The 25,062-nt window shown below is 43.7% G+C and overlaps 1 protein-coding gene across 8 annotated transcripts in view; it reads right to left on the bottom strand.

Annotated features, from left to right (window-relative positions):
* Positions 1-25,062, bottom strand: part of LOC144506558 (uncharacterized) — a 41,342-nt gene that overhangs the window by 3,601 nt on the left and 12,679 nt on the right. For all 8 annotated transcript variants that reach the window (XM_078232835.1, XM_078232836.1, XM_078232837.1 and 5 more), the window contains exons 3-9: positions 24,168-24,279; positions 18,559-18,711; positions 12,648-12,815; positions 9,366-9,439; positions 8,123-8,320; positions 6,718-6,855; positions 1,500-1,589 (exon numbers count right to left, since the gene is read on the bottom strand). In XM_078232835.1, the coding sequence (XP_078088961.1) occupies positions 1,500-1,589; positions 6,718-6,855; positions 8,123-8,320; positions 9,366-9,439; positions 12,648-12,815; positions 18,559-18,711; positions 24,168-24,279 (933 nt within the window). The remainder of the gene's footprint in view (positions 1-1,499; positions 1,590-6,717; positions 6,856-8,122; positions 8,321-9,365; positions 9,440-12,647; positions 12,816-18,558; positions 18,712-24,167; positions 24,280-25,062) is intronic.

Raw genomic sequence — 25,062 nt, 5'->3', positions numbered from 1 at the left:
ACTGGGGTAAACACAGTAAGGAGTCTAACAACACCAGGTTAAAGTCCAACAGGTTTATTTTGTAGCAAACGCCACTAGCTTTCGGAGCGCTGCTCCTTCGTCAGATGGAATCCTTCGCCATCTGACGAAGGAGTAGCGCTCCGAAAGCTCGTGGCGTTTGCTACCAAATAAACCTGTTGGACTTTAACCTGGTGTTGTTAGACTCCTCACTGTATATACACAGTCTGCAGGGATCACTCAATAGTCCTGGTTGATCCTATACCCAGGCAGAAAGACAAATTGTAGTGCACCCCACTGTTTCCCAGCTGAGGTTAGTTGACTTGGTATGGACCAGAAATTAAAATGTGTAAAATTCTGGTAGATTGTGCATTTCTGTTATGCCATTTAAAGGTGGGCCTAGACTTGAACATTGTGAGCAACCCTCAAACTCTTAAGAGAATTGTGCTTTAATTCTGTTGTTTTATGTTTGTGAACTTTCTGATTCAAGATGGTCATAATGACTGTTCAGTTTACCTTTCTACATCCGTTAATGGCAGCTTTCCATTCGGACAAGGTATGTGAAATATGAGATCATGATTCTAATATCACATGGTGGAATCGCAGTGCAGGAGGAGTGCAGTCAGGTCTCCCTGCAAGTGGAATTACTCTAGTCCTGTCACCTTCCATACCACCGTGCCTCCACCCCCACAAGCCCTTCCCCATAGCTCTGGAATTTTTTTCTGTTCACACATTTACCCAATCCCACTTCAGGAAACCACAATTGAAGCTGCCTCAATCACTTTTGGGTAACACATTCTGCGCCCCAATCACTCGTCACATCAAAAAATCTTTTTCCTCACGTTGCCTTTTGTGATTTTGAACACTTCAGTGAAATCTACTCTCAACCCTCTCTTCTCCCAGGAAAACAACCTCAGCTTCTCCACACAGCTGAAGTCCTTCATTCTGGGTCCATTCACGTAAATCTTTTCTGCATCCTCTCTAATGCCCTCACTGTAATGTGGTGGTGTAATGTAATGTGGTGCCTAGAATTGGAGCTAAAAGGCCAGTTTAGGCCAAACCAGTGTTTTATAAAGGTTCTGTACTGTATGCCTGTGATTAATTAAATTGCCTGGCTTCCTATGAGCCTTTTCATTGCTCAAGTGCACATGTTGCCCAAAGTCTCCACATTCCTAGATCCCCTTTAAAATAGTATCTTTCATTTTATTTTGCCTGATGTATCATTTTGCACTTTTCTGCATTAAATTTCTTCTACCATTTGTTTGTCCATTCCACTATTCTGTCGATGTCCTCTTGAAGTCTATCCTTACACACACACTTCACTCGGCAAAATGATGGGGGGGAAAAATGAACTACTGAAAAGCATAGGCATTTAGAAATCAAAGTTCTAGTGCAGACAAAGTCATTCTGAACCCTCCTCCTTAATGAAGGAGAGGGGAGATGGTGGGAACAAGTAACACGAATAATCATTTTAAAACAATGTTCCGAGATTAACGACAAACCTCAGCAGAGTAGGTCTTGATTGGAGGGCAACTTAGGACTCCGCAGTTTAGAGCAAAATGAATAAGTGGCTCTGCTTCCTCCAGGGCAATCTGAAAAATCAAAAGCGTGAGTCACTTTTAAAACAAGGTGAGCTAGGAGAAGGTGGGCTTGATCCCCTTGCAGCAAAGAGCATTCAGGGGAGATTGAGCCTGGGATGTACACGATTACAAGTTTGGATTAGGTAGACAAAGTAAAGCTGTTCCCATAACTTGCAGGTCACTTTTAAAATCCAGTGTATAGGAGGCGGAGGACAGAGTGGGGCAGGGAATAAAAATGATAGGTGAGGAAGCTCGGGGAAAGTGGTACAAGTTAATCAGTGTTTTAACTGGGAAGCATGTTTGGGATTTTGGAGCTGGGCGGAATCATACTATATTTGTTCAAAGTGTCAGGCTCTGACTGAAAACCAGTGTGCTGCTCTTCAGCTGCACAGCCCAGGTTTCTCTCCAGATCTTGAGCCTCCTAGACTAAAAAAAAGTGGGTGGTGTTTAACCATTGAATTAAACCTCCCATCCCCCCCCCCCCCCCCCCATGGAGGAAATTGAGACTCCCCTGGCACTAGCTTCAGGGGCTCTTCCCACCTGCCTATCTCTTGGCACAATCTTTGGGGGAACCCCAACCCATTTCTTTCCCCCTCAATGCCCACTTATGCCTGCAAGTTCCCCCCACCCCCACTGCCTGTTCTCCTTTTCTTCTCCCCCCCCCCCCCTCACCACCTGCATTCCCCCCCCATGGGGCTCCAATGGGGTGGCACAGTGGCTAGCACTGTTGCCTCAGTGCCAGGGACCCAGGTTCAATTCCCCGCTCGGGTCACTGTCTGTGTGGAGTTTGCACATTCTCCCTGTATCTGCGTGGGTTTCCTCCGGGTGCTCCGGTTTCCTCCCACAGTCCGAAAGACGTGCTGGTTAGGTGCATTGGCCATGCTAAATTCTCCCTCCATGTACCCAAACAGGCACCGGAGTGTGGCGACTAGGGGATTTTCACAGTAACTTCATTGCAGGGTTAATGTAAACCTACTTGTGACACTAATAAATAAATGATGAGGGCCTGCTTTGGCACTGCACCCTGGCATTTCCCCTTGGCACTGCCAGGGCATTGCCTGGGCAACTTTGTATCCATGGGGGTGGAAGGGGGGGGGGAATCCCCTTAATTGAATCTCATTTTTAAAAAGCTGTTGTAAACCTCGCAAATGTGTTTTGAATATTCAGTGAGTGGGGGGGAGGTCAGACTGATATTAAAATGGATTTAAATCTATTAAAGTGAGGTTCTCGCCCTTTGTGAGTGTAAATCCTGTGATGTCACCAGCAAGGGAACAATTGGGAAATGTAATCCGTCTGGAGAGGATTGCGCTTCCCGATTCTCTCCAGATTTTCCGTCCAGGTCGCTGTTCTTATCCGACAGTGAACACAGCCTGTAAATCGTGCCCTCTGTCCTTGGCCACCGACACCATTCTGATGAAGTGCGAGGAACAGCTTAATCTTTAGGCAGTTTACAATCACTCAAAAATTTAATACTTCTAAATCAAAACCTCTGCTCTTATTTTCTTGGACACAGCTGTTGGTAATGATCCTACTCCACCTTCTCTGAAGCCATCTTCTGTTCCTTTACTTATCCCATTACCCAACCCCGGGGTGGCACAGTGGTTAAGCACAGCTGTCCCACAGCACCAGGAACCCGGGGCGGGGGGGGGGGGTTCAATTCCGGCCTCAGGTCACTGTCTGTGTGGAGTTTGTACGTTCTCCCCATGTCTGCATGGGTTTCATCCCACAGTCCAAAGATGTACGTGCGTGTTAGGTTGATTGGCCATGCTAAATTAACCCTAGTGTTCTGAAACCAAAAGAGAAAACGCTGGAAAATCTCAGCAGGCCTGGCAGCATCTGTAAGGAGAGAAAAGAGCTGACGTTTGGAGTCCAGATGGCCCTTTGTCAAGTGTTCGGGGAATTAGCAGGGTAAATGTGTGGGGTTACGGGAATAGGGCCTGGGTGGGAGTGTGATCGGTACAGGTTCGCTGGGTTGAATGGCCTCTTTCCATACTGTAGAGATTCTATGAATATACAGACCTCATGTTTTGCATGATCATTCTTTGTGTAATTTAATCTCTCCAGCCTCTCACAGAACGTGCCTTCTTCCTGGTTTCTATACTCGCTCAAAACCTGTTCTATCTTCCTGCTGCAAATCCTCCCCCTCCACCCCCTATCCCTGTAACCCCATGCATTTACCCTGCTAATCCCTCTAACCTACACATCTTGGGACACTAAGGGGCAATTTAGCATGGCCAATCCACCTAACCTGCACATCTTTGGACTATGGGACGAAACTGGAGTACCCAGAGGAAACCCACGCAGACACTGGAAGAACTTGCAAACTCCACACAGACAGTCACCCAAAGCTGGAATTGAACCCGAGCCTTGGCTCTGTGATGCAGCAGTGCTAACCACTGTGCCACTATGCTGCCCTAAATTCAAACTTCACCATCCACCATGGTGGAATTTGAACCTGGGTCCCCAGAGGGAATTTCTGGATTACTCGTCTACTGACAATACCAATAGGCCACTACCTGTCAATTGAGCAGAAAAAAAACCAATACCACCAGCCCCGATGGTATTCCAGAAGCCATTTTCTAATGGACTTTTTTCCACTTACTTCCTGTGACTGATGAAATCCTCCCAGAAACATGATGGCTTTAGGCCTTCCAGAGGATTTCCAGCATGCTCTTAGTTGCCAGACAAATCCAAGAAAAATCTTGAACAGAATTAAACACTCTTCACTGCATCCATTGACCTGACAAAAGCATTTGGTTAACTAAATCATGAGGCTTCATTGGTTTGTGTTCCAATGATTAAGATGTCCAAGTAACTTCGCAATCCTGAAAATGCTTCATGATAATATAACTGTAATGGTCTTAAATGGGAAATCTAAAACACATGCTTTCAAAATTCAGACTAGGACCAAGCAAGGCTGTGATAATTTCCAGTCTATTTACAATTGACCTGGCTATTCATCTCAAAGATCAATTGCTCTCTGGTGTCAGTATTAATACTGGCTACATGGAATATTGTAAGAAGTCTCACCAACACCAGGTTAAAGTCCAACAGGTTATTTGGAATCACGAGCTTTCGGAGCACTGCTCCTTCCTCAGGTGAGTGGCCAGGAAGGAGCAGCACTCCGAAAGCTCGTGATTCCAAATAACCTGTTGGATTTTAAACTGGTGCTGAGAGACTTCTTACTGTGCCCACCCCAGTTCAACGCCGGCATCTCCACATCATAGGTGGAATACTCGTTAACCTCAATCACCTCCATGCCAAAACAGTACTGGCCACTAAAGATATACATGGTTTACAGTTTGTCGATGACTGCAATGCTTGCTGAGCATCGGATTTGCAAGCCGCTCTTGATTCCTCTAATTCTGCATTCAAGAAACTTGGCCTATGTCCTTGAATGTTGCCAAAATAAAACCTGTATTGACCCACACTGAGTCAGCCAAATATTCCACCTCCCACATATGTTGAAGGAGAGATCCTGGACTATGTTGAGCACTCGGTATACCTTGACAATCATCTTTCTCAAAAGGCCACTATTGACAAGGAGGTCCAGTGCCAGATCAGCTAGGCCAATTCTACAAACTACACTGAGTGTTTGACAACAGAGACCTCTTCAAGTCAACAAAAGTACAGTGCAGTTGTTTTTGCCATCCATGTTTCTGTACTGCAGTGCAACCTGGATTCAGTGTCATTGACATTTAAGAGCACTAGACAAATTGCATGCAGGGATGCCTCTGCCATATCCTCTGGAGTCAATGGGAGGACCACAGTTTACAGAATACCCTGATTTACTTGATTTTGCACTAGAATGTGGGGGAGCAGTTGGAACATAGGAACTAGGAGCAGAAGTGGGCAAATTCAGCCCTTCGAGCCTGCCCTGCCATTCAATCAGATCATGGCTGATCGCTCCTTGGTCTCAAATCCACCTCTCTACCTGTTTCCATATGCCCTTATCCCTTTTTAAAACATCAGAAATCTATCTATCTCCTTCCTGAAACTATTTAATGATTCAGACTCCATCGCGCTATAGGACAGCGAGTTCCACAAATTCACCATCCTCTGCGAGTAGTTGTTCCTCCTCATCTCAGTTTTAAATCTACCGCTCTCAACCTATACCTGTGACCTCTTGTTTTAGATTGCCCCTAAGAGGAAACATTTGGTCTACATTTACTTTATCAATCCCTTTAGTATTTTATATACCTTGACCAGATCCCCCCTCATCCTTCTAAATTCCAGTGAGTTCAAGCACATTTTGTTTAATCTGTCCTCATACGCCAACCCTTTCATCCCCAGAATCAATCTGGTGAACGGCCTCTGAAGTGCCTCCAATGCCACCACATCCTTCCTCAAGTAAGGAGACCAAATTTGGACACAATACTCCAGATGTAGTCTCACCAACGCCCTATACAATTAGCAACAACACCTCTCCACTTTTATACTCCAGTACCTTTGCAATAAATGCCAACATCCCATTTGCCTTTTTTATTACATGCTGCACCTGCATACTGACTTTTGGTGATTCATGAACACAGCCATCCAGATCCCTCTACCTAGGCGCAGTTGGGTTACATGTAAATATAGTAGACAATGGCTCAAAGATTAAGATCAATTTCTTTTTTAGATCATTTGAAAAAATTATTGTCAGCTTCTTTAGTGTAACATTTAAAACATGCATTTGTCATGGGGATGCAGTGGTGCAGTGATATTGTCACTCAGCTAGTAATCCAGAGACCCAGGGTGATGAGGACCTGGTTTTGAATCCCACCATTAGGATCAGCCTGATGTTTCCAAACGAGATTAACCTCAACACCAACCAAATTCTCATTTTAAACATTTAAATCATTTAGCTGTGATGGACAGGTATAGCTAAGCTTTCGAAGGTTGCTAGGTTATTTTGATTTTATAGTTTGAAACACCGCTTTGCTACTGGGATTTGATGAAACTGAAACAGTTGCATCTCAGACAGGGTAAAGGCACATGTTAAGAAATCTTGACAATCTGTTTCAGTTTGAGGTTAACACACTGAAGGAAGAACAAGAAGGATTACAGATCTATAGGTAATTATCTACAGAAGAAATTTCCCACAGAACCCTCTCATTTATATCCACCCAGCAGTACACAGAGACAATCAACAATTGACCTTAAGACGTGGATCACCCTTTGAGAATGGTTTCGACATCTGAGCGATGCCTTTGCGGTTCCCACGAAGAACACCATTTTCAATGTCTTGCAGCGAAAAGACTTCTCCACCAATCATGTAACTTACAACATTAAAGAACTGAAAAAAGGTGCAGAAATGGAGTTCAGAAGCTGGTTTCCTCATCACAAATAAATCACTTAGAACTGTACTTAAAAATAAATGACAATTCCAATATTTACCACATTCTGCTAGATCAGTGCATCAATTTCATTCAAAAACCATACATGAAAGGCATGAGAAATGTTAGATTTACACTGTTGGAAAATGTGTCCTTTTCCCCAAACAAATCACACATGTGAACATTCAAGAAATGTAGATACCAGTCTTTCAATGTCATGGCCATGATTGGAATCCAGGTCCAAAGGCTGGATTAAAATCTCTTGTGTCTGTTGACTGTAATCTCACTCTAATTCTGAGATGTTTATATTGATACATAGATATTCTATTCTTTAAAATGTTTTAAAAGGTGTCTAGTAAAGTGCCACAGCAAAGGTTACTGTGGAAATTAAAAGCTCACGGTGTAGAGGGTAACATAATAATAGGGATAGGAAATCGGTGTCTAACAAGAAGCATGATGTGGAGGTGCCGGTGTTGGACTGGGATGGGCACAGTAAGAAGTCTCACAACACCAGGTTAAAGTCCAACAGGTTTATTTGGAATCACAAGCTTTTGGAGCGCTGCTCCTTCATCAGGTGAATTGGAAAAGATTCCAAAATATTAGTTTTCTTTACCAAACTGCTATCTCCTATCATTGCAAAAACTCATGCCCCCCCACTCAAACTCTTGTGGATGGATTCCAGCTACGTGGACTGGAGAAAGGCAAGAACAGCTTTGATAGAGGTGTCTAAAACCACACAGGGTGTAGATGGAGTAAGCAGGGTGAAACTGTTTCCAATGGCTAAAGGTTAGGGGGGGGGGGAACTAGATTGTAGGTGGTTAAAAGAATCAGAGGCAACAAAGGAAAAAAAACCTTTTCTGTACAAAGAGTGAAATGCATTGCCTGATGGCACATTCAGTAGTAGTTATCAAAAAGAAATTGGGTAAATCCTCAAAAGGAAAAAAACAATGCAAGGGTATAGATAATAAGTGGGGAGTGGCACAAACTGATTTGCTCTTCCAAAGAGTACTATCGACTTGGGTGACCAGTCTCCCCCTGTGCTGTGTTATTCTATGACAATACTATGTAAAAACTAACCTCTTCAGATGTGGACATGAGACACTTTTGCTCAACTTCCTAACCCTGCTCAGACATGAATGCTACTTTATGAAACACCCAAGCACATAAATGCAAGTTGTTAACTCTCGTGAAATAATAAGGGCAAGAATTGCACATTGGACATCTTACTTTATATCTCTGCCACATGTTTTTTGGCGGTCCTTGTTTAATAGTTCCATGAATCACTAATGCGTTATACACGTTGATGAAGAATGCTAGCTTCTCTTCTCTACTCAGACCTTCAATGTTCAAACGCTGTAGTTGTGTTGCAAGTTCACAATACTTATCAAAAATTGGATTCTTCATCATGGATTTGTAATCTACGAGCTGCAAATAAAAGTGAAATTATTATAGATTAATCCAACTATACTTCAGCGACATGAGATCACATCTTGGCAAAGAAACCTTTGTTTAGTAGTCGCCTCTCAGATCAAATTAAAGCTTTTCTTGAGATAACAATGAGAAATACTGAAGTAGTGAAACCCAAATAGGCATTTCACTTTTTAAAATTGATGTGAGCATAACTAGAATGGAGATTGAACATTTAAGAGTCGATTGAAAAAGGTGAATAGTAAATATACAAAAGATTAGGGAGGCATGGCCTAGTGGTATTATCGCTAGACTATTAATCCAGAAACTCAGCTAATGTTCTGGGAACCTTGGTTCGAATCCTACCAGGGCCGTTGGTGGAATTTAAAATCAATTAAAAAAAACTGAAATTAAGAATCTACTGATGACCATGAAGCCATTGGCAATTGTCAGAAAAACGCATCTGGTTCACTACTGTCCTTTGGGGAAGGAAATCTGTCCTTACTTGGTCTGGCCTATATTTGGGGTGGCATGGTGGCACAGTGGTTAGTGCTGCTGCCTCATAGTGCCAGGGACTCGGGTTCAATTCCGGCCTCGGGTCACTGTCTGTGTGGAGTTTGCACGTTCTCCCCGTGTCTGCATGGGTTTCCTCTGGGTGCTCTGGTTTCCTCCCACAGTCCAAGCATGCGTGGGTTAGGTTGATTGGCCATGCTAAATCGACCCTAGTGTCAGGGGGATTAGCAGGGTAAATATGTGGGGTTGCGGGAATAGGGCCTGGGTGGGATTGTGGTTGGTGCAGTCTCAATGGGCCAATGGCCTCCTTCTGCACTGTAGGGATTCTATGATTCTGTTCTGTGATCCTACATGTGACTCCAGGGCCACAGCAATGTGGTTGACTCTAAAATGCCCTCTGAAATGGCCTAGCAAGCTACTCAATTGTATTAATTGCTCAGGAAGGCAGCTCACGACCATTATGTCAAGGGCAACTAAGGATGGGCAATAAATACTGGCCAGCCAGTGACGCCCATGTCCCATGAATGAATTAAAAGAAAATCTGACTAACCTTGCCATCGGGTGTAATGTGTTCGGAGAAGAGCTGCAGTGTTAAGTCTCTCATAGCTTCAGAATGTTTAGAAGCTGAAATATAACAGATTATTGAACAATGTAATATTACAAATGAATGTTTGCAATTGTCAATCTTTATTTAAAGTTTATTTATTAGTGTCACAAGTAGGTTTACATTAACGTTGCAATTAAGTTACTGCGAAAATCCCCTAATCGCCTGTTTGAGTACACTGAAGAAGAATTTAGCATGGCCAGTGAACCTAACCAGCACGTCTTTCAGACTGTGGGAGGAAACCCACGCAGACACAGGGAGAATGTGCAGACTCCGCACAGATAGTGACCCAAGCCGGGATCGAACCCGGGTCCCTGGCACTGTGAGGCATTAGTGCTAACCACTGTGCCGTAGATGGACTTTATGCTCAAATCTCTCAATGGACCCACAGGCTGAAATCAATCAGACTGCTCCAGGGTCATTAAAAATGGTCTGCACCTTGCTACATTCTTTAGATTTACATAACAATCATAAATTTTTGGTAACTTATTCTTCACCCCTTGACGCTTTGGTGTTTTGCTCTCTTCCTCCGCCTCCACCCCGTGCAGTATTCTTAAATCTGATCTGATTAAGACTTGATATCTGTCTAATGTAACTTCCCGATGTAATGTAACTTTTCAATTCTATCCCTCTAGAAATAAAGTCTAGTGCTTGGTTTGCTTTTTTTAATGGCCTAGTCAGGCTGTGGTACAACTTTTAAAGATTGGTGTATTTATAGAATTTATCTGTAAAGAATTAATGCATGGTTTACAACAAATATACGCTGCACTAAGGTGCAAAAGCTCAACAGGAAAAATGAGTCAACCGTGGCTAACAAAGGAAGTTAAAGAATGTCAAGGGTCAAAGAATGAGACTTCTAAAGTTGCCAAAAATAGTAGTAATTCAGAGGATTGGGACCATTTTAGAATTCAGCAAAAGAGAACCAAGAAAGTGAGAAAAAAAGGGAGACTAGGATAAGAATATAAACTAGGAAATATATAAAAACGAACTGTAAAATATTCTATAGGCATGTAAAAAGGGAAAATTTAGCAAAGATAAATCTCCATTACAGGCAGAATTTATAATGGGGAATAAGGAAAGACAGAAAGAGTCTAAATAATTAATTTAGATCTGTCTTCACAGAGAACCATACAAGAAACCTCTCAGATATAATAAAGAGCCAAGGGACAAGCAAGGATGAGGAGTGGAAAGAAATTAGTATCAGTAAAAATGTCATACTGGGGAAATTAATGGGACTGAAAGTTGATTCCCAGAAACCGATGATGTACGTCCCAGAGTGTTGAAAGAGGTGGCCGTAGAAATAGTGGGTGCACTGGTAATCACCTTTCAAAATTCTACAGATTCTGGAATAGCACCTGCTGATTGGAAAGTTGCAAATGTAACCCCACTAATTAAGAAAGGAGTGAGAGAGAATGGAGAACTACTGACCTTTTAGCCTGATGTCAGTAGTAGGGGAAATGTTCCACTCCGTTATAAAGAATGTGATATCTGAGTACTTAGAAAATAATGGTAGGATTGGGCAGAGGCAGTATAGATTTATGAATGAGTAATCCTGTTTGACAAACCTGTTGGGAGTTTTTTTGAGGATGTTACCAGCAGGGTAGATAAAGGAGAACCATTGGATATGGTGTATTTGGATTTTCCAAAGACTTTCAATATAATCCCACACAGGAGGTTAGTCAACAAAATTAGAGCACATGAGATCAGGGATAATATATTGGCATGGTTAACAGACAGAGAACAGGGAGTAGGAGTAAATGGGTCATTCTTGGGTTCAGAGGCTGTAATAATGGTGTATCATAGGGATCAGTACTTCAGCCCCAGCTGTTCCCAATCTATATCTATGCTTTGGATGTAGGGATCAAATGAAATGTTTCCAAGACTGCTGGTGACATAAAACTAGGTGGGAATGTGTTTTGTAGGGATGATGCAAAGAGGTTTTAGGAGGATTTTGACAGGCTTATAGTGTGGGCAGGACCATGACAGATGAATATAAGTGTGAGCTATCTACTTTGGTAGGTGGAAAGGGGATGCAGAGTACTTCTTGAATGGTGAGAGATTGGGGCTTGTTGATGTCCAAAGGGACTTTGATTTCCTAGTTCATAAGTTACTGCAAGCCAACATGCAGATGCAGTAAGCAATTAGGAGGGCAAATTGTACCTTGGCTTTTATCGCAAGAGGATGTGAGTTGAGGAGTAGCAATATCTTGTATCTTAATTCAGCTGTACAGAACATTGGTGAGACCACACCTGGAGTATTTTGTACAGTTTTTGTTTCCTTACCTAAGGAAGGATATACTTACCATAGTGGGAGTGCGCGTTGGACGTTCATCAGACTAATTCCTGGGATGGCGGGACTGCCCTTCCTATGAGGACAGATTGAGAAGACTGAGCCTGTGTTCTCTAGAATTTGGAAGAATGACCTAATTGAAACTTAGAAAATTCTTAAGGGGCTAGACAGGGTAAATGCAGAAAGGATGTTTCTCCGGCTGTCTGGAATGAAGGGATACAGTCTCAGAATAAGGACAAGCTTTTTAGGGCTAAGTTGATGAGGAATTTCTTCACTCAGAGGGTTGTGAATCTTTGTGTTTCTCTACCCCAGTGGACTGTGGAAGCTCAGTGGGTATGTTTGAGACAGAGATCGCAAGATTTCTAGACACAAATGACATCAACAGATTTAGGAATATCGCAGAAAAATGCCATTGAGGTAAAGGATCAGCCACGATTCAGCTGAATGGTGGAACTGGCTCAAGAGGCTGAATGGCCTACACCTGACCCTGTGTTCCTTCTCTGAGATCCCTGTGTTCCTCTACCCCACCTAGATTTGCACTTTCCAAATAATAAGCAATAACCCTATTCTTCCTGCCAGAACTCATCACCTCACATTTGATTGTGTTGAACTTCATTTGCCTATTCTGCAACTTTATTAACATCCTCCTGTATTTATTTGTTGTCTTCCTCGGTACTGAAAATCTCCCACCCTCAATTTGGTTTCATCCCCAAATTTAGAAAATTGGTTCGGCCTGGTGGGAATGCTTGAAGCAAGAAAGTTAGAAACATGTCTGCAACATCTGAGAGTAGGGCTTCTTCGTTTCTATATGGAAGGGGATGCTCAAATTTGCTGCAAACAGGAACAAACGTATTTTAAACATTATCCACCTTGGCTATTAACTCCTGATGTTGAAACTTGCATGAGACATTAGTAGAAGAGGAACAAGCCATTACGTACCAGAAAGTGTATTATATTCTGCTGTGGCTCCAGTGTTTAACGATGCAGTGGATTCGTGCTCTACCAATCTGTATAGAGCATCGCTGTTTTCAAATCCTTTTCCACTCAAAGGACTTAAAAATTTCCTGGCTGTCAAATCTTTGGCCATCTCAACTGCTGCATCTTTTTCTAGGTTAAGCAAAGATCAATCAGCAAAAGATGAAGAATATCTGATATAGGGACGTTTAATAATCCGAACAGCATATAACAATTCAAACGTTATCGTAACATTGCTGCTTAAAAACAATGGGCAGGATTTCCCAGCCACACTTGCCCCAAAACAGGAAAGTCCTGACCTTTGCATGGTCCGCCTCCGCCCCCGCCACTCCCTACAAATTCCTGTGGAGAGCAGGATGGGAAAATTCCCCCACATGAATTCAGTTTCACCTGCCTCTCTGCTGTGGAAGGCACAAAGGCATTAAAATTCTCAAGTGCTTCTCTATAAGTATTAACGCCTTAGCTATTTCCTTATCCTTCGCCCCTCCCCTCTGCTCATTAGACCCATTAGTTTTTGAAAGAAAAACTTTGAACCTAAAAGCTCCGTGAATGGATATCATGTAACATGGAGCTCAGGCAGGAAAGAGTAGTTAATGTAGAAGACCAGCTAAAATCTTACTGAATGGTGGAGCAGCCTAGAGTGGCTATATGGCCTACTCCAAGCTTTGTTCCATGTCCATTTTTCTTTCCCTGTTATCCACTTGGAAATCTGTATTTGAAGGAATAATTGAATCCCTACAGTGCAGAAGGAGGCCATTCAGCCCACTGAGTCTGCACCGACAACAATCCCAACCAGGCCATATCCCACAACCCCACATATTTACCCCGCCAATCCCTCTAACCTATGCATCCCGTGACACTAAGGGGCAATTTAGCATTGGCCAATGCACATCTAGCACGCACATCTTTGGATTGTGGGAGGAAACCAGAGCACCCGGAGGAAACCCACGCAGGCACGGGGAGAACATGCAAACTCCACACAGTCCAAAGATGTGCGGGTTAGGTTGATTGACCATGCTAAAATTGTCCCTTAGTGTCCTGAGATGCGTAGATTAGAGAGATCAGTGGGTAAAATATGTAGGGATATGGGGGTAGGGCCTGGGTGGGATTGTGGTCGGTGCAGACTCGATGGGCCAAATGGCCTCTTTCTGCACTGTAGGGTTTCTATGACAGTGACCCGGGCCGGGAATTGAATCCAGATCCCTGGAGCTGTGAGGCAGCAGTGCTAACCTCTGTGCCACCGTGCCACCCCTAGGGTTCTTTGAGGACCCAGAAGGTATGTTTCTCGCAAGAGCAAACAGGAAACACAAACTATGATTGATCAAGGGGGCCTCCGTTTGCAGCTCAGCACTGACACCACCGTCACTCATTCATTATTTACACATTGATACAGGGGATCAGCAGGAAGGTGGAGTTAAGGCCACAATCAAATCAGCTGTGATCTCATCGAATGGCAGATCAAACTTGAGGGGCCCAACAGCCTTCTCCTTTTCCTATTTCATGTGTTATGTAGAACATCTTGCTTTTGATGAGGGAATGGGAGTGCTGAGAAATGGAACACCATTCCACAATGGCCACGCACAATACAATATAGTCAGAATAAAGCATTCCCTTCGAGATGGAGTATGGATAAATGCAGAGCAAAAGCTTTTTCCACTCTGTCCCATCAGTATCTGTTAAGCTAACCTTAGAAGAACACCTCTTGTGTGAATTTTATGACTTCTTCACCATCCATTCTGCAGCTGAATTTGGAAGAGAACCTTTCCTTCAAGTCTGGTTTGCTAGTTTCCAGATGTGTGAAGCAACAATGTGTTAAATCCAATGGGCATCACTTTGGCACAGTCGTAAGCACAGCTGCCTCCCAGCGTCAGGGACCCTCGTTCGACTCCCGGGTTGGGTCACTGTATGTGTGGAGTTTGCACGCTCTCCCCGTTCCGACGTGGTTTTCCTCTGAGTTCTCCTGTTGTCTCCTATAGTCTGAAATCCGTGTCGGTTAGGTGAATTTGCCATGCTAAATTATCCTTCAGTGTACCTGAACAGCTGCTTGAGTGTGGCGATTAGGGTTTTAATTTTCTTTAATTTTCTTTGTTCTTTGATAGTGACTTTTAAGGGGCGTCTTGACAAATACATGAATAGGATGGGAATAGAGAGTTATGGTCCCTGGAAGAGTAGGGGGTTTTAGTTCAGTCGGGCAGCATGGTCGGTGCAGGCTTGGAGGGCCGAAGGATCTGTTCCTGTGCTGTAATTTTCTTTGTTCTACCAGTTTCCCAACTGGAACTAAACATAGCCATGTAACATTTTGTAAAAAAACCTTTGCAATTAAATTACGTTTTAAAACAAAATACAATATCATAGTGGAGAAAATAAAACTGTGAAGTATCAGTATTAAACTTCGACTAGTAATAATCCATATTCATTACCGTGTAACTATCAATACAAGTTTTGCACTTAGTAAATCATATATTAAATCTATGAATAGCAATGGTCAAGTGTCATACTTTTCTTATTCATAGAAATAAGCTACTTTATCATCCCGCCTGAAAGCCCCCACCAAAAAAAAACATTTCTTTTGAAAGGGTGCAATTTTCACCAATCAGACCATCTTAAAAGAAATAGCCACCATTTTGATTTTTAGCCCACCACAGCATACAGCATAGAAGTCAGCACCTATGTGAATCTTCAGAGTCTTGAAAATCCCCTTCCCATAGTGTTGCTACTCCTGGCCCCACACTCAGACAACAGTGCAAACCTCTCAACAACTTTAGGTTGGAGGAGGCAACAGAAGTCCCACCCTTTGGTAGCTTTGAGTCCTTTTGCACCCAAGTGCAAAACAAATGGCAACTGACTAATATGTATACTAGCAAAAGCAAAAGTTATTTTGACAAAAGCTTTAGTTCACATTGACTCTTCCCCTCCACCAGAGAAAGAATCTTTTTGCTTTAAAGGTCGAGTTTCACTGCTTTTGTTTATTCAAGTTGGTCATAAACATGACTATTTGATATGAAACACTAGCAAATTAGAGAAAAGCTTCCGTTGCTCATGATGAAATCATCCATTTTTAAAAGTTCAGAAATCAAGATGACAACAATCAGTGTGTGTTTTAGGTAACCAAGCTGACAGGTGTTGATCGTAAAGGGCTTTTCGTGGTAAAGATTTTTGTCACGATTAGGCAGTTGAACAGGAAAGACCTGTTTAACACTGTTTGCTACGTCCAAATCAACCTGTACTGATCACATTTAGTTTTTAAAAACACATTTGAAAATGATTTTAGCTTTTGAAGTTCTTTCCACTGCTGCTTCCTTTTGAGTACATCCTCCTTTTAGAAACACAGATTAAGATGGTTCCTTGATCCTCTACGGATTTGCGAATAAATACGTCCAATTTTGTCCTGGGATTCTCAGGATGAATGTGACAAGTGCAGCAAAGTGAAATGCTGTGATAACAAACCAAGCTAGATATTGACTGGAATTCTCCGGCCATTCACGCCGGAGGCAGTTTCCGGTCTCACTGGCAGCGCGCCTCCCGGACACAGGTTTCCAGCTGGCGTAGGGTGATGTCAATGGGAATTCCCATTGACAGCGGCGGGACTGGAGAATCCCGCCACTAGCAAACAATGCGCCACCTCCTTCCGGCAGGAAGCATGAGGCTGGGAGGCTGGAGAATTTCGCCCACCGTCTCCCTTTGCCCCTCTTTCCCCTAACCCGACACAACCACCACCCTGGAAGCCAAATATTCACAACAGAAAGGTGATCCACTCTGGTGATAATACATTGGACTCGTGGTAAATATCAATGAGGAGACATGGGGTGATGTTTGGGAATATGCCAATGATATTTCAGTTTGCAATAGAACAAAAGAAACTCAGCTCAAGAAATTGCACAGTCTGCATATTTCTCCAAGCTTGTGGCACAGGTTTGACCCCACCATATCCTTGTTGTGCCAGGAGTGCCGGGTGAATGTGGGAGATCATCTGCATTGTTTTTTTGGTCCTGTGTCAAGATTAAGGCCTGTTGGTTTAATGTTCTAAAAGAGCTTGAGAAGATCTTTGATACGGCCTTAGAATTTGATCCCTTGCATCCGATGCTGGATCTCGCAGACAGAAAAAAGGTCAATAATGCGAATGGGAAAATGTACAATATCCTCACACTGGCAGCACGGAAGAATATCCTTTGCTCATGGATTAGTGATCGGCCTCTTTCAATTCGGAATTGGTATAAAATCATTCTGGACTGCATACCAATGGAATTTTTGACTTCGAACTAAATCGGTAAAATTCAGTAAAATTTGGGACCCTTATCTTAAAGTTCTGGGTTCCGCATTGTCTACTTTACTCCTGTTCTGGGTTCCGCATTACTCCTGTTTTCAAAGGTAGGTTGATGATTTTAATGTTTAAAGGTGGTTGGCAGTGTCAGAATTTCAGCAACTATTTGGATAATGACTGTGAACTGGTTTTGCCAAGGCTCGGGGAACATGCTGGCTAACTGGAGGCAAGCACGGAAGGCAAGTTGGTGTCTTTCGTGCACTGCTTGGGGGGCCAGGATAAGGAGGAGTGCTTCGTTCAGCCCATCAATTCTCAATCCGATGCTGACTTGATCTCCCCTAGCACCCCATAGCACGGTGGGACATTGGTTAACACTGCTGCCTCACAGCGCCAAGGACATGGGTTTGATTCCCAGCTTGGATCACTGTTTGTACGGAGTCTGCACGTTCTCCCAGTGTCTGTGTGGGTTTCCTCCGGGTGCCCCGGTTTCCTCCCACAGTCTGAAAGACGTGCTGGTTAGGTGCATTGGCCATGCTAAATTCTCCCTCAGTGTAGCCAAACAGGGGCCGGAGTGTGGCGACTAGGGGATTTTCACAGAAACTTCATTGCAGTTCAACGTAAGCCTTACTTGTGATGCCAAATAAACTTAAACATTGCAATATCCCCTTGACCTCCCCTTCCTTCCTGCCACAATGCCACTTCTCCCCTCTACCCCCACTAGATTAGGCAGGATCTTTCCATTCCCTATGTTTCGAGGCACCTTAGCTGTTGAAAATAACCGCTGTTCCCGCCCCAGCTCCCTGTAAGTAAAGGCTCCCAATCTGCTTTGTCACTTTCTGCCTCTCCATGTAAACAATGGAAGCTCACATTAGGTAACTGAGAAATCACAGACAGAAAAATGCTGTGTCATGCTGCTCCATTGCACAAATCCAATGTGCTGTGGAACCGAACAAAGTACAGATTAGGAAAGAACACTCTGGTAGCCGTTTTAATTTTTTTTTTTAAACGCTGCACGTTTAAAATAAAAATTAAATGTAATTTTTTTTAAAGTAAAAAATCAAAATCAGAATTGCGCATGCAGAATGTAGACAAAGAACTAAGCAGTTTGATAAATCAATTGCGGCACAATAATCTTTTAAAACTGTGATCTAAAGGAACTTGAAGCTTTTAAATGTTATCACTGCACGACAATGTACAACTGCAAGCAAATCAGAGAGGGGAGGTGTTTGCTGAGATGATTAGCTGTTTCCCAGGCTGGAAGAGTCAATTACTAGGGGGCATAGGTTTAAGGTGCGAGGGGCAAGGTTTAAAGGAGATGTACGAGGCAAGTTTTTTTTTTACACAGAGGGTGGTGGGTGCCTGGAACCCGCTGCCGGGGGAGGTAGTGGAAGCGGATACAATAGTGACCTTTAAGGGACGTCTGGAAAAATACATGAATAGGATGGGAATGGAGGGATATGGTCCCCGGAAGGGTTGGGGGTTTTAGTTGAGTCGGGCAGCATGGTCGGTGCAGGCTTGGAGGGCCGAAGGGCCTGTTCCTGCGCTGTAATTTTCTTTATTCTTTGATATTTAAAAATCAGGATGTGTCGGAGAAACTTCACCTCACAGACTCACCAAGGTTTTTGATCTCCATCAGCCAGTTGACCAGCTTCTTCCCGGTGAAACTGTTTTGCTGCATTTTCAGACAAGACCAGTGGTTGCCAATAACACCGCTCTTCTTAAATTCCAAGATCAAGTCTGCGTATTCATCTCTTTTGCTTTTCAATTCTGTATAGCAAATAATACAAGTTTTCAACAGTGGATACATTGAAAATTCTTGAAAAATAACATGACTTCCTACAACATTTTTTGGACACACCTATGATTTATAGTCATACGGTTTCAGAACTACTGTTTCAGACAATCATAGAAAATTAATTGCACAAAAAAGAGGCTACTTGGCCCATCGTGTGCGTGCCTGCTGAAAAAACAAGCCAGCCAGCCAGCCTAATCCCATCTTCCAGTGTTTGGGCTGCAGCCCTGCAGGTTGTGGTACTTGAAGTGCATACAGTAAGAAGTCTCACAACACCAGGTTAAAGTCCAACAGGTTTATTTGGTAGCAAAAGCCACTAGCTTTCGGAACAGGCTGTTCCTTCATCAGGTGGGTGGGAGTTCTGATCACAAACAGGGCACAAAGACACAAACTCAATTTACACGAATAATGATTGGAATGTGAGTCTTTACAGCTAATCAAGTCTTAAAGGTACAGACAATGTGAGTGGAGGGAGCATTAAGCACAGGTTAAAGAGATGCGTATTGTCTCCAGACAGGACAGCAAGTGAGATTTTGCACATCCAGGCAAGTTGTAGGGGTTACAGATAGTGTGACATGAACCCAAGATCCCGGTTGAGGCCGTCCTCATGTGTGCGGAACCTGGCTATCAGTCTCTGCTCAGCGACTCTGCGTTGTCGTGTGTCGTGAAGGCCGCCTTGGAGAACGCTTACCCGGAGATCAAAGGCTGGATGCCCGTGACCACTGAAGTGCTCCCCAACAGGAAGAGAACAGCCTTGCCTGGTGGTTGTCGAGCGGTGTTCATTCATCCGTTGTTGTAGCGTCTGCATGGTTTCCCCAATGTACCATGCCTCGGGACATCCTTTCCTGCAGCGTAACAGGTAGACAACGTTGGCCGAGTTACAAGAGTATGTACCGTGTACCTGGTGAATGGTGTTCTCGCGTGAGATGATGGCATCCGTGTCGATGATCCGGCATGTCTTGCAGAGGTTGCTGTGGCAGGGTTGTGTGGTGCCGTGGTCACTGTTCTCCTGAAGGCTGGGTAGTTTGCTGCGAACAATGGTCTGTTTGAGGTTGTGTGGTTGTTTGAAGGCAAGAAGTGGGGGTGTGGGGATGGCCTTGGCGAGATGTTCGTCTTCATCAATGACATGTTGAAGGCTCCGGAGAAGATGTCGTAGCTTCTCCGCTCCGGGGAAGTACTGGGCGACGAAGCGTACTCTGTCCACCGTGTCCCATATTTGTCTTCTGAGGAGGTTGGTGCAGTTTTTCGCTGTGGCGCATTGGAACTATCGATTGATGAGTTGAGCCTTGGATGACTGTACCTCCCACAGTACAAAGATGTGTGGGTTAGGTGGATTGGCCATGCTAAATTGCCCCTTAGTGTCAGGGGGATTAGCAGGGTAAATACGTGAGGTTACAGGGATAGAGCCTGGGTGGGATTGTTGTTGGTGCAGGCACAATGGGCCGAATGGCCTCCTTCTGCACCGTAGGGATTCTATGATCCTCCTCTGTACCCTCTCTCGTACAATTATATTCTTTCTGTTATAAAGTGACCAGAACTACATACGGTACTCAGACTGTGGCCTTACTAATAGAAACCCTACAGTGTAGGAGGAGGCCAGTTGGCCCATCGAGTCTGCACCAACAACAATCCCATCCATGCCCTATCCCTGTCATCCCACATATCTACCCCACTAATCCCTCTAACCTACGTATCCCAAGACACACTAAGGGGCAATTTAGCATAGTCAATCAACCTAACCTGCACATCTTTGGACTGTGGGAGGAAACCGGAGCACCCAGAGGAAACCCACGCAGACACGGGGAGAACGTGCAAACTCCGCACAGTGACCCAAGTCTGGAATCGAACCCAGGTCCCTGGCGCTATGAGGCAGCAGTGCTAACCACTGTGCCACCGTGCCGTTCCAGGATAGCCTCCCTGCTCTTATATCCTATACCTCTAAATGAAAGGGTTCCATATGCCTTCTTAACCACCTAATTAACCTGTCCTGCTACCAGTCAGGGATACAAGGACATTCACTCCGAGTTCCCTCAATTCCTCTACACCACACAGAATCCTCTCACCGTGTAGTCCTTTGCCTTATTTGACCTCCTCTAATACATCACCTCACACTGCTACGGAATGAATTCCACCTGCTACTTTTCTACCCAGCTGACCAGTCCGTTGATAGCTTCTGCTGTCTATAGCCCTCGCTATCAACCATATGGCTAACTTTTTTGTCTTCTGCAAATTTCTTGATCATGCCGCCTACATTTACCAAATCATTAATATGTACTAGAAAAAGCAGGAGACCTAGCACTGAGCCCTGTGGAACCCCACTGGAAACTGCCTTCTAAGCCGGAATTGTACCGTCCCTCCCGCCACGGAATTGGAGCGGGCAAGGAGTGGACAATGGGAAGGTCCTTTGACCTCAGGCGTGATTTTACGGTTTCAGGATGAGCAAGGTTGTAAAATCCTGCCCCTAGTCTCAAAAACAGCCATCAACAATTATCCTTTGTTTCCTCCCACTGAGCCAATTTTGTATCCAGCTGGCTACATTCCCTTAGATCTCACGGATATTGCAGTGCGAAGATCACAACAAAGAAGCCTTGAATCACAATGGTGAATTATTGAAGGATAGTTAAAACTATATAGAAACAAGCTCAGTACAGATATAGATCTAGTTCAACCGACTCGCGAGCTCACATTGAAGGTTCCCTCTTACCTGGTCCCACATCCCAACACCCAACAGGTGACGACAGTTCACATGCTTCTTTCTGATTGTCCCTTGGAGGGTCATGTGATCCACTATCAACCACCCATTGAAGGGGCCTCGCTACCACCATGTTCTTTTATTTTTTTAAAACCAGCTTGCCATGTGGGACCTTGCCAAAAGTCTTGCTAAAACCCATGCAGACTTCCTCAAAAGAGTCAATCAAGTTAGTTAGACACGATCTTCGCTTAACAAATCCATGATGACCATCCTTGATTAATCCATGCCGAGGTGAAAGTTTATTCTGTCCCTCAGACGAGGTTACATTCTACCTTACATAGGTTACATTGCAAAGGCACAGGAATACCCTTTGCTGTGCACCTTCATATGCAAAACAGAAAATTCTCAGTATGATTGATTTGTCTTCGTTGAGCTTAAAAATTAAAAATATAGTTTCCTTTTCAATTATAAACTGAAACAATAGCAGCACAAATACCAGATTGGAAACAGCATCTGTGCTTCAGATAAACACACTACAAAAACAACAAAACTCTCAGACAACACAAAATATTTCATGGTCATCAGAACTGTACCGTACTCAAACTCTCACTTTGGCAATAGTATATTCCATCCTAATGTTGAATTCTTGTAAATATTTTTTCTCTTACCACCGAGTACAGCATGGAATACCCAAAACATTCGGGAAGGATTTATGGGAAACTACAAAGTCCAACCATGCAGTGAAGATGAATTATCAAGCACAAATTAAACATAATAATTAATGCCAATTCCTGTCTATCACACTTTCGAGCTCAAGAAATCTCCAAACCATGTTAAACTAATTGGGCTTAGTACCAAAACAAAAGCATTCCGCAAAAATGGATGAAAAATATACTTCTAAATCATATAGCCATTACACCAAACTAGATTTGCAAATAAGCTTGAGTCAGACAGATTTTAGATAATTACCAAGTCCACTAAGATGGTCTTATCACCTCCCCTTGAAGTTCAATCTTATTACCGTGACCAAATTCCCCTCATCAACATCCTGATGGTCAGCACTGACCAGACATTTAACTGGATCATCCACATAAATACTGTGGCTACCACAGTATGTCAGAGCCTGGGTTGTTCTGCAGTGAGCAACTTATCTCCTGACTCCACAAAGCCTTTCTAACACCTACAATTGGCACAAGTGAAGAGCGATGGAAGTGAAGATTCATCTGGATGAGTGCAGCTCCAACAGCATTGGCCAGTCTCGCGACTTCTTCCCCGCTGCCACCAGACTTTTGAATGGACTTACCCTATATTAAGTTCACCCTTTTCTACACCTTATGACTAAGACTACTTTCTGCCCCCACTCCTTTCCTTCTCCCCTGTTTACACTATGTATGGTATGCTTTGTCTGTATAGTGCGCATGAAACAATACTTTTCACTGTATATTAATCCACATGACAATAATAAATCAAATCAAATCAAGAAGCCAAACACCATTCAGGACAAAACAATGTGCTTAACTGCACCCAGTTCACCTTCGTAAACATTCACTCCATCTACCACTGATGCACAGTGGATGTTGAATGTACCATCTATAAGATGCACTGCAACAACCCAGTAAGTGATCTTCCACGGAAAAAGGGCAGCAGGTGAATGGGAACACCACCACCTGCAAGGCCCACCTCAGGTCACACACCACCCTGACTTGAAAACATATTGCCATTTGAATGTTGCTGAAAAGAGAGACATGTTACTGTGTTGTAAAATTTTCATCTTGCACTCATCAGGACAAACACAAGAATGCCAAATTTCCAAATGATCCCATGCTACCATGGGAGCAAAGACTGCTGATGGGTTGGCATGTCAGCTCTGATTGGTGGAGGCTTTGCCATGGAGAAAGCAACGGCAGACAATAGGCTTCCCAAACTCCCAGCTAAATCAAATAAGGCCCAAAGCTCAAACACATTCCTCTAGTGTAGCTATTAGCACACTCAGGATTGTTCAGCAGGCACTGCCCAATCCCAGCACACCCTACGCAAAAGCAACCGTACATTTGGAAACAGCATGGTTAAACTGGTTTAAAGTATACTTCTAAAAAAAACTTAACCAATGTCATGTTTGTCTTTGCTCTCTCTAATTAAGGTAACGATCAACTACTGTCTTTCCCCTTGGTCAATTTTCCAGTTCACTCACTACATTCACGCAGTAAACTCAAAATTTTGCTTTGGTATCAAAGAACAAAGAACAGTACAGCACAGGAAACAGGCCCTTCGGCCCTCCAAGCCTGTGCTGCTCCTTGGTCCAACTAGACCAATCGTTTGTATCCCTCCATTCCCAGGCTGCTCATGTGACTATCCAGCACTGGTCTGTTTCTGGAGTTTGCCCCATATCCAAAGTGAGGTGGATTGGTCTAACGTGGAATTTCAGCAAGAGTGTAAAATAAATCAGCTCTGACGAAGGGTCATTCTGACTCAAAATGTTGGTTCTATTCTCTATCCACAGATGCTGTCAGAGCTGCTGAGATTTTCCAGCGTTTTCTGTTTTTCTATAATATAATTATGGCATCCTTCATCCACTGTGGAATACTTCAGGAGATAACAAACACTTTTCAGCTTTCACTGTTCAAATGAAACTGGACTAAATGTAAACCAAAGTTAGAAGCATTTGCCTGCCATATTTGGCTGGTATATCTACTTTAAAAGGTTATAAATAGTGAGTACGGTACCTTATTTTCTACTAACCTTCAAATGGTTCTTTTTCTTCAGCCTTTACTGGTTGAGGGATTGGAGGTGCATCAGGAGGTACTGGATTATTCCTGACTAATTCAATCAGATCAGCGAGATCTTCTGGTGACTGATGGGAAAGGAAGTGATCTATAGTTTCTACATTACTGCACTGTAGTAATCTGACAATAGTACGTCAAGATTGTTTGCTCACACTTTTTAAAGCAACAGGAGAAAGTTGTTGAGGCAGACGTGCAATCACAAAACTATCCCTACAAGTGTCCACCAGAAGATTTTGTCATTGCAACATTCCAATTTATAATCTTCAGTGGCGAGAGGCAGCACGGTGGCACAGTGGTTAGCACTGCTGCTTCACAGCGCCAGGGACTCGGGTTCAATTCCCGGCTTGGGTCACAGTCTGTGTGGAGTCTGCACATTCTCCCCGTGTCTGCGTGGGTTTCCTCCAGGTGCTCTGGTTTCCTCCCACAGTCTGAAAGATGTGCTGGTTAGGTGCATTGACCCAAACAGGCGCCGGAATGTGGCGACTGTGAGAATTTCACAGTAGCTTCATTGCAGTGTTAATGTAAGCCTTAGTTGTGACTAATAAATAAACTTTACTTTTACTTTAACTTATTGGACAGGCAACCCTGTTGGCAACGGTGGGACCACAAGATTCCGCTGCCGACCAATGGAAGACCGCTTCCGCCACCACGAAACGCGCGGCAGGTTGCATGGAGAATCTGCCCGCTAACTCTGTCTCTCTCCGCAGACCCTGCCTGACCTGCTGAGTATTTCCAGTGTTTTAGTTCAGCTTACTGTTGCTTCTGCATCAATCAGTGGCCTCGACTACTGCTTTGCAGCTCTGTGAGAGTGGCTGCATGGGGATATTATAGGCTGGATTTTTAAAAAACTA

The sequence above is a fragment of the Mustelus asterias genome, chromosome 17 (assembly GCF_964213995.1).
Source record: "Mustelus asterias chromosome 17, sMusAst1.hap1.1, whole genome shotgun sequence".
Lineage (NCBI taxonomy): Eukaryota > Metazoa > Chordata > Chondrichthyes > Carcharhiniformes > Triakidae > Mustelus > Mustelus asterias.
The sequence above is the reverse complement of the archived record's forward strand: the minus strand, read 5'-3'. Positions and strand labels throughout refer to the sequence as shown.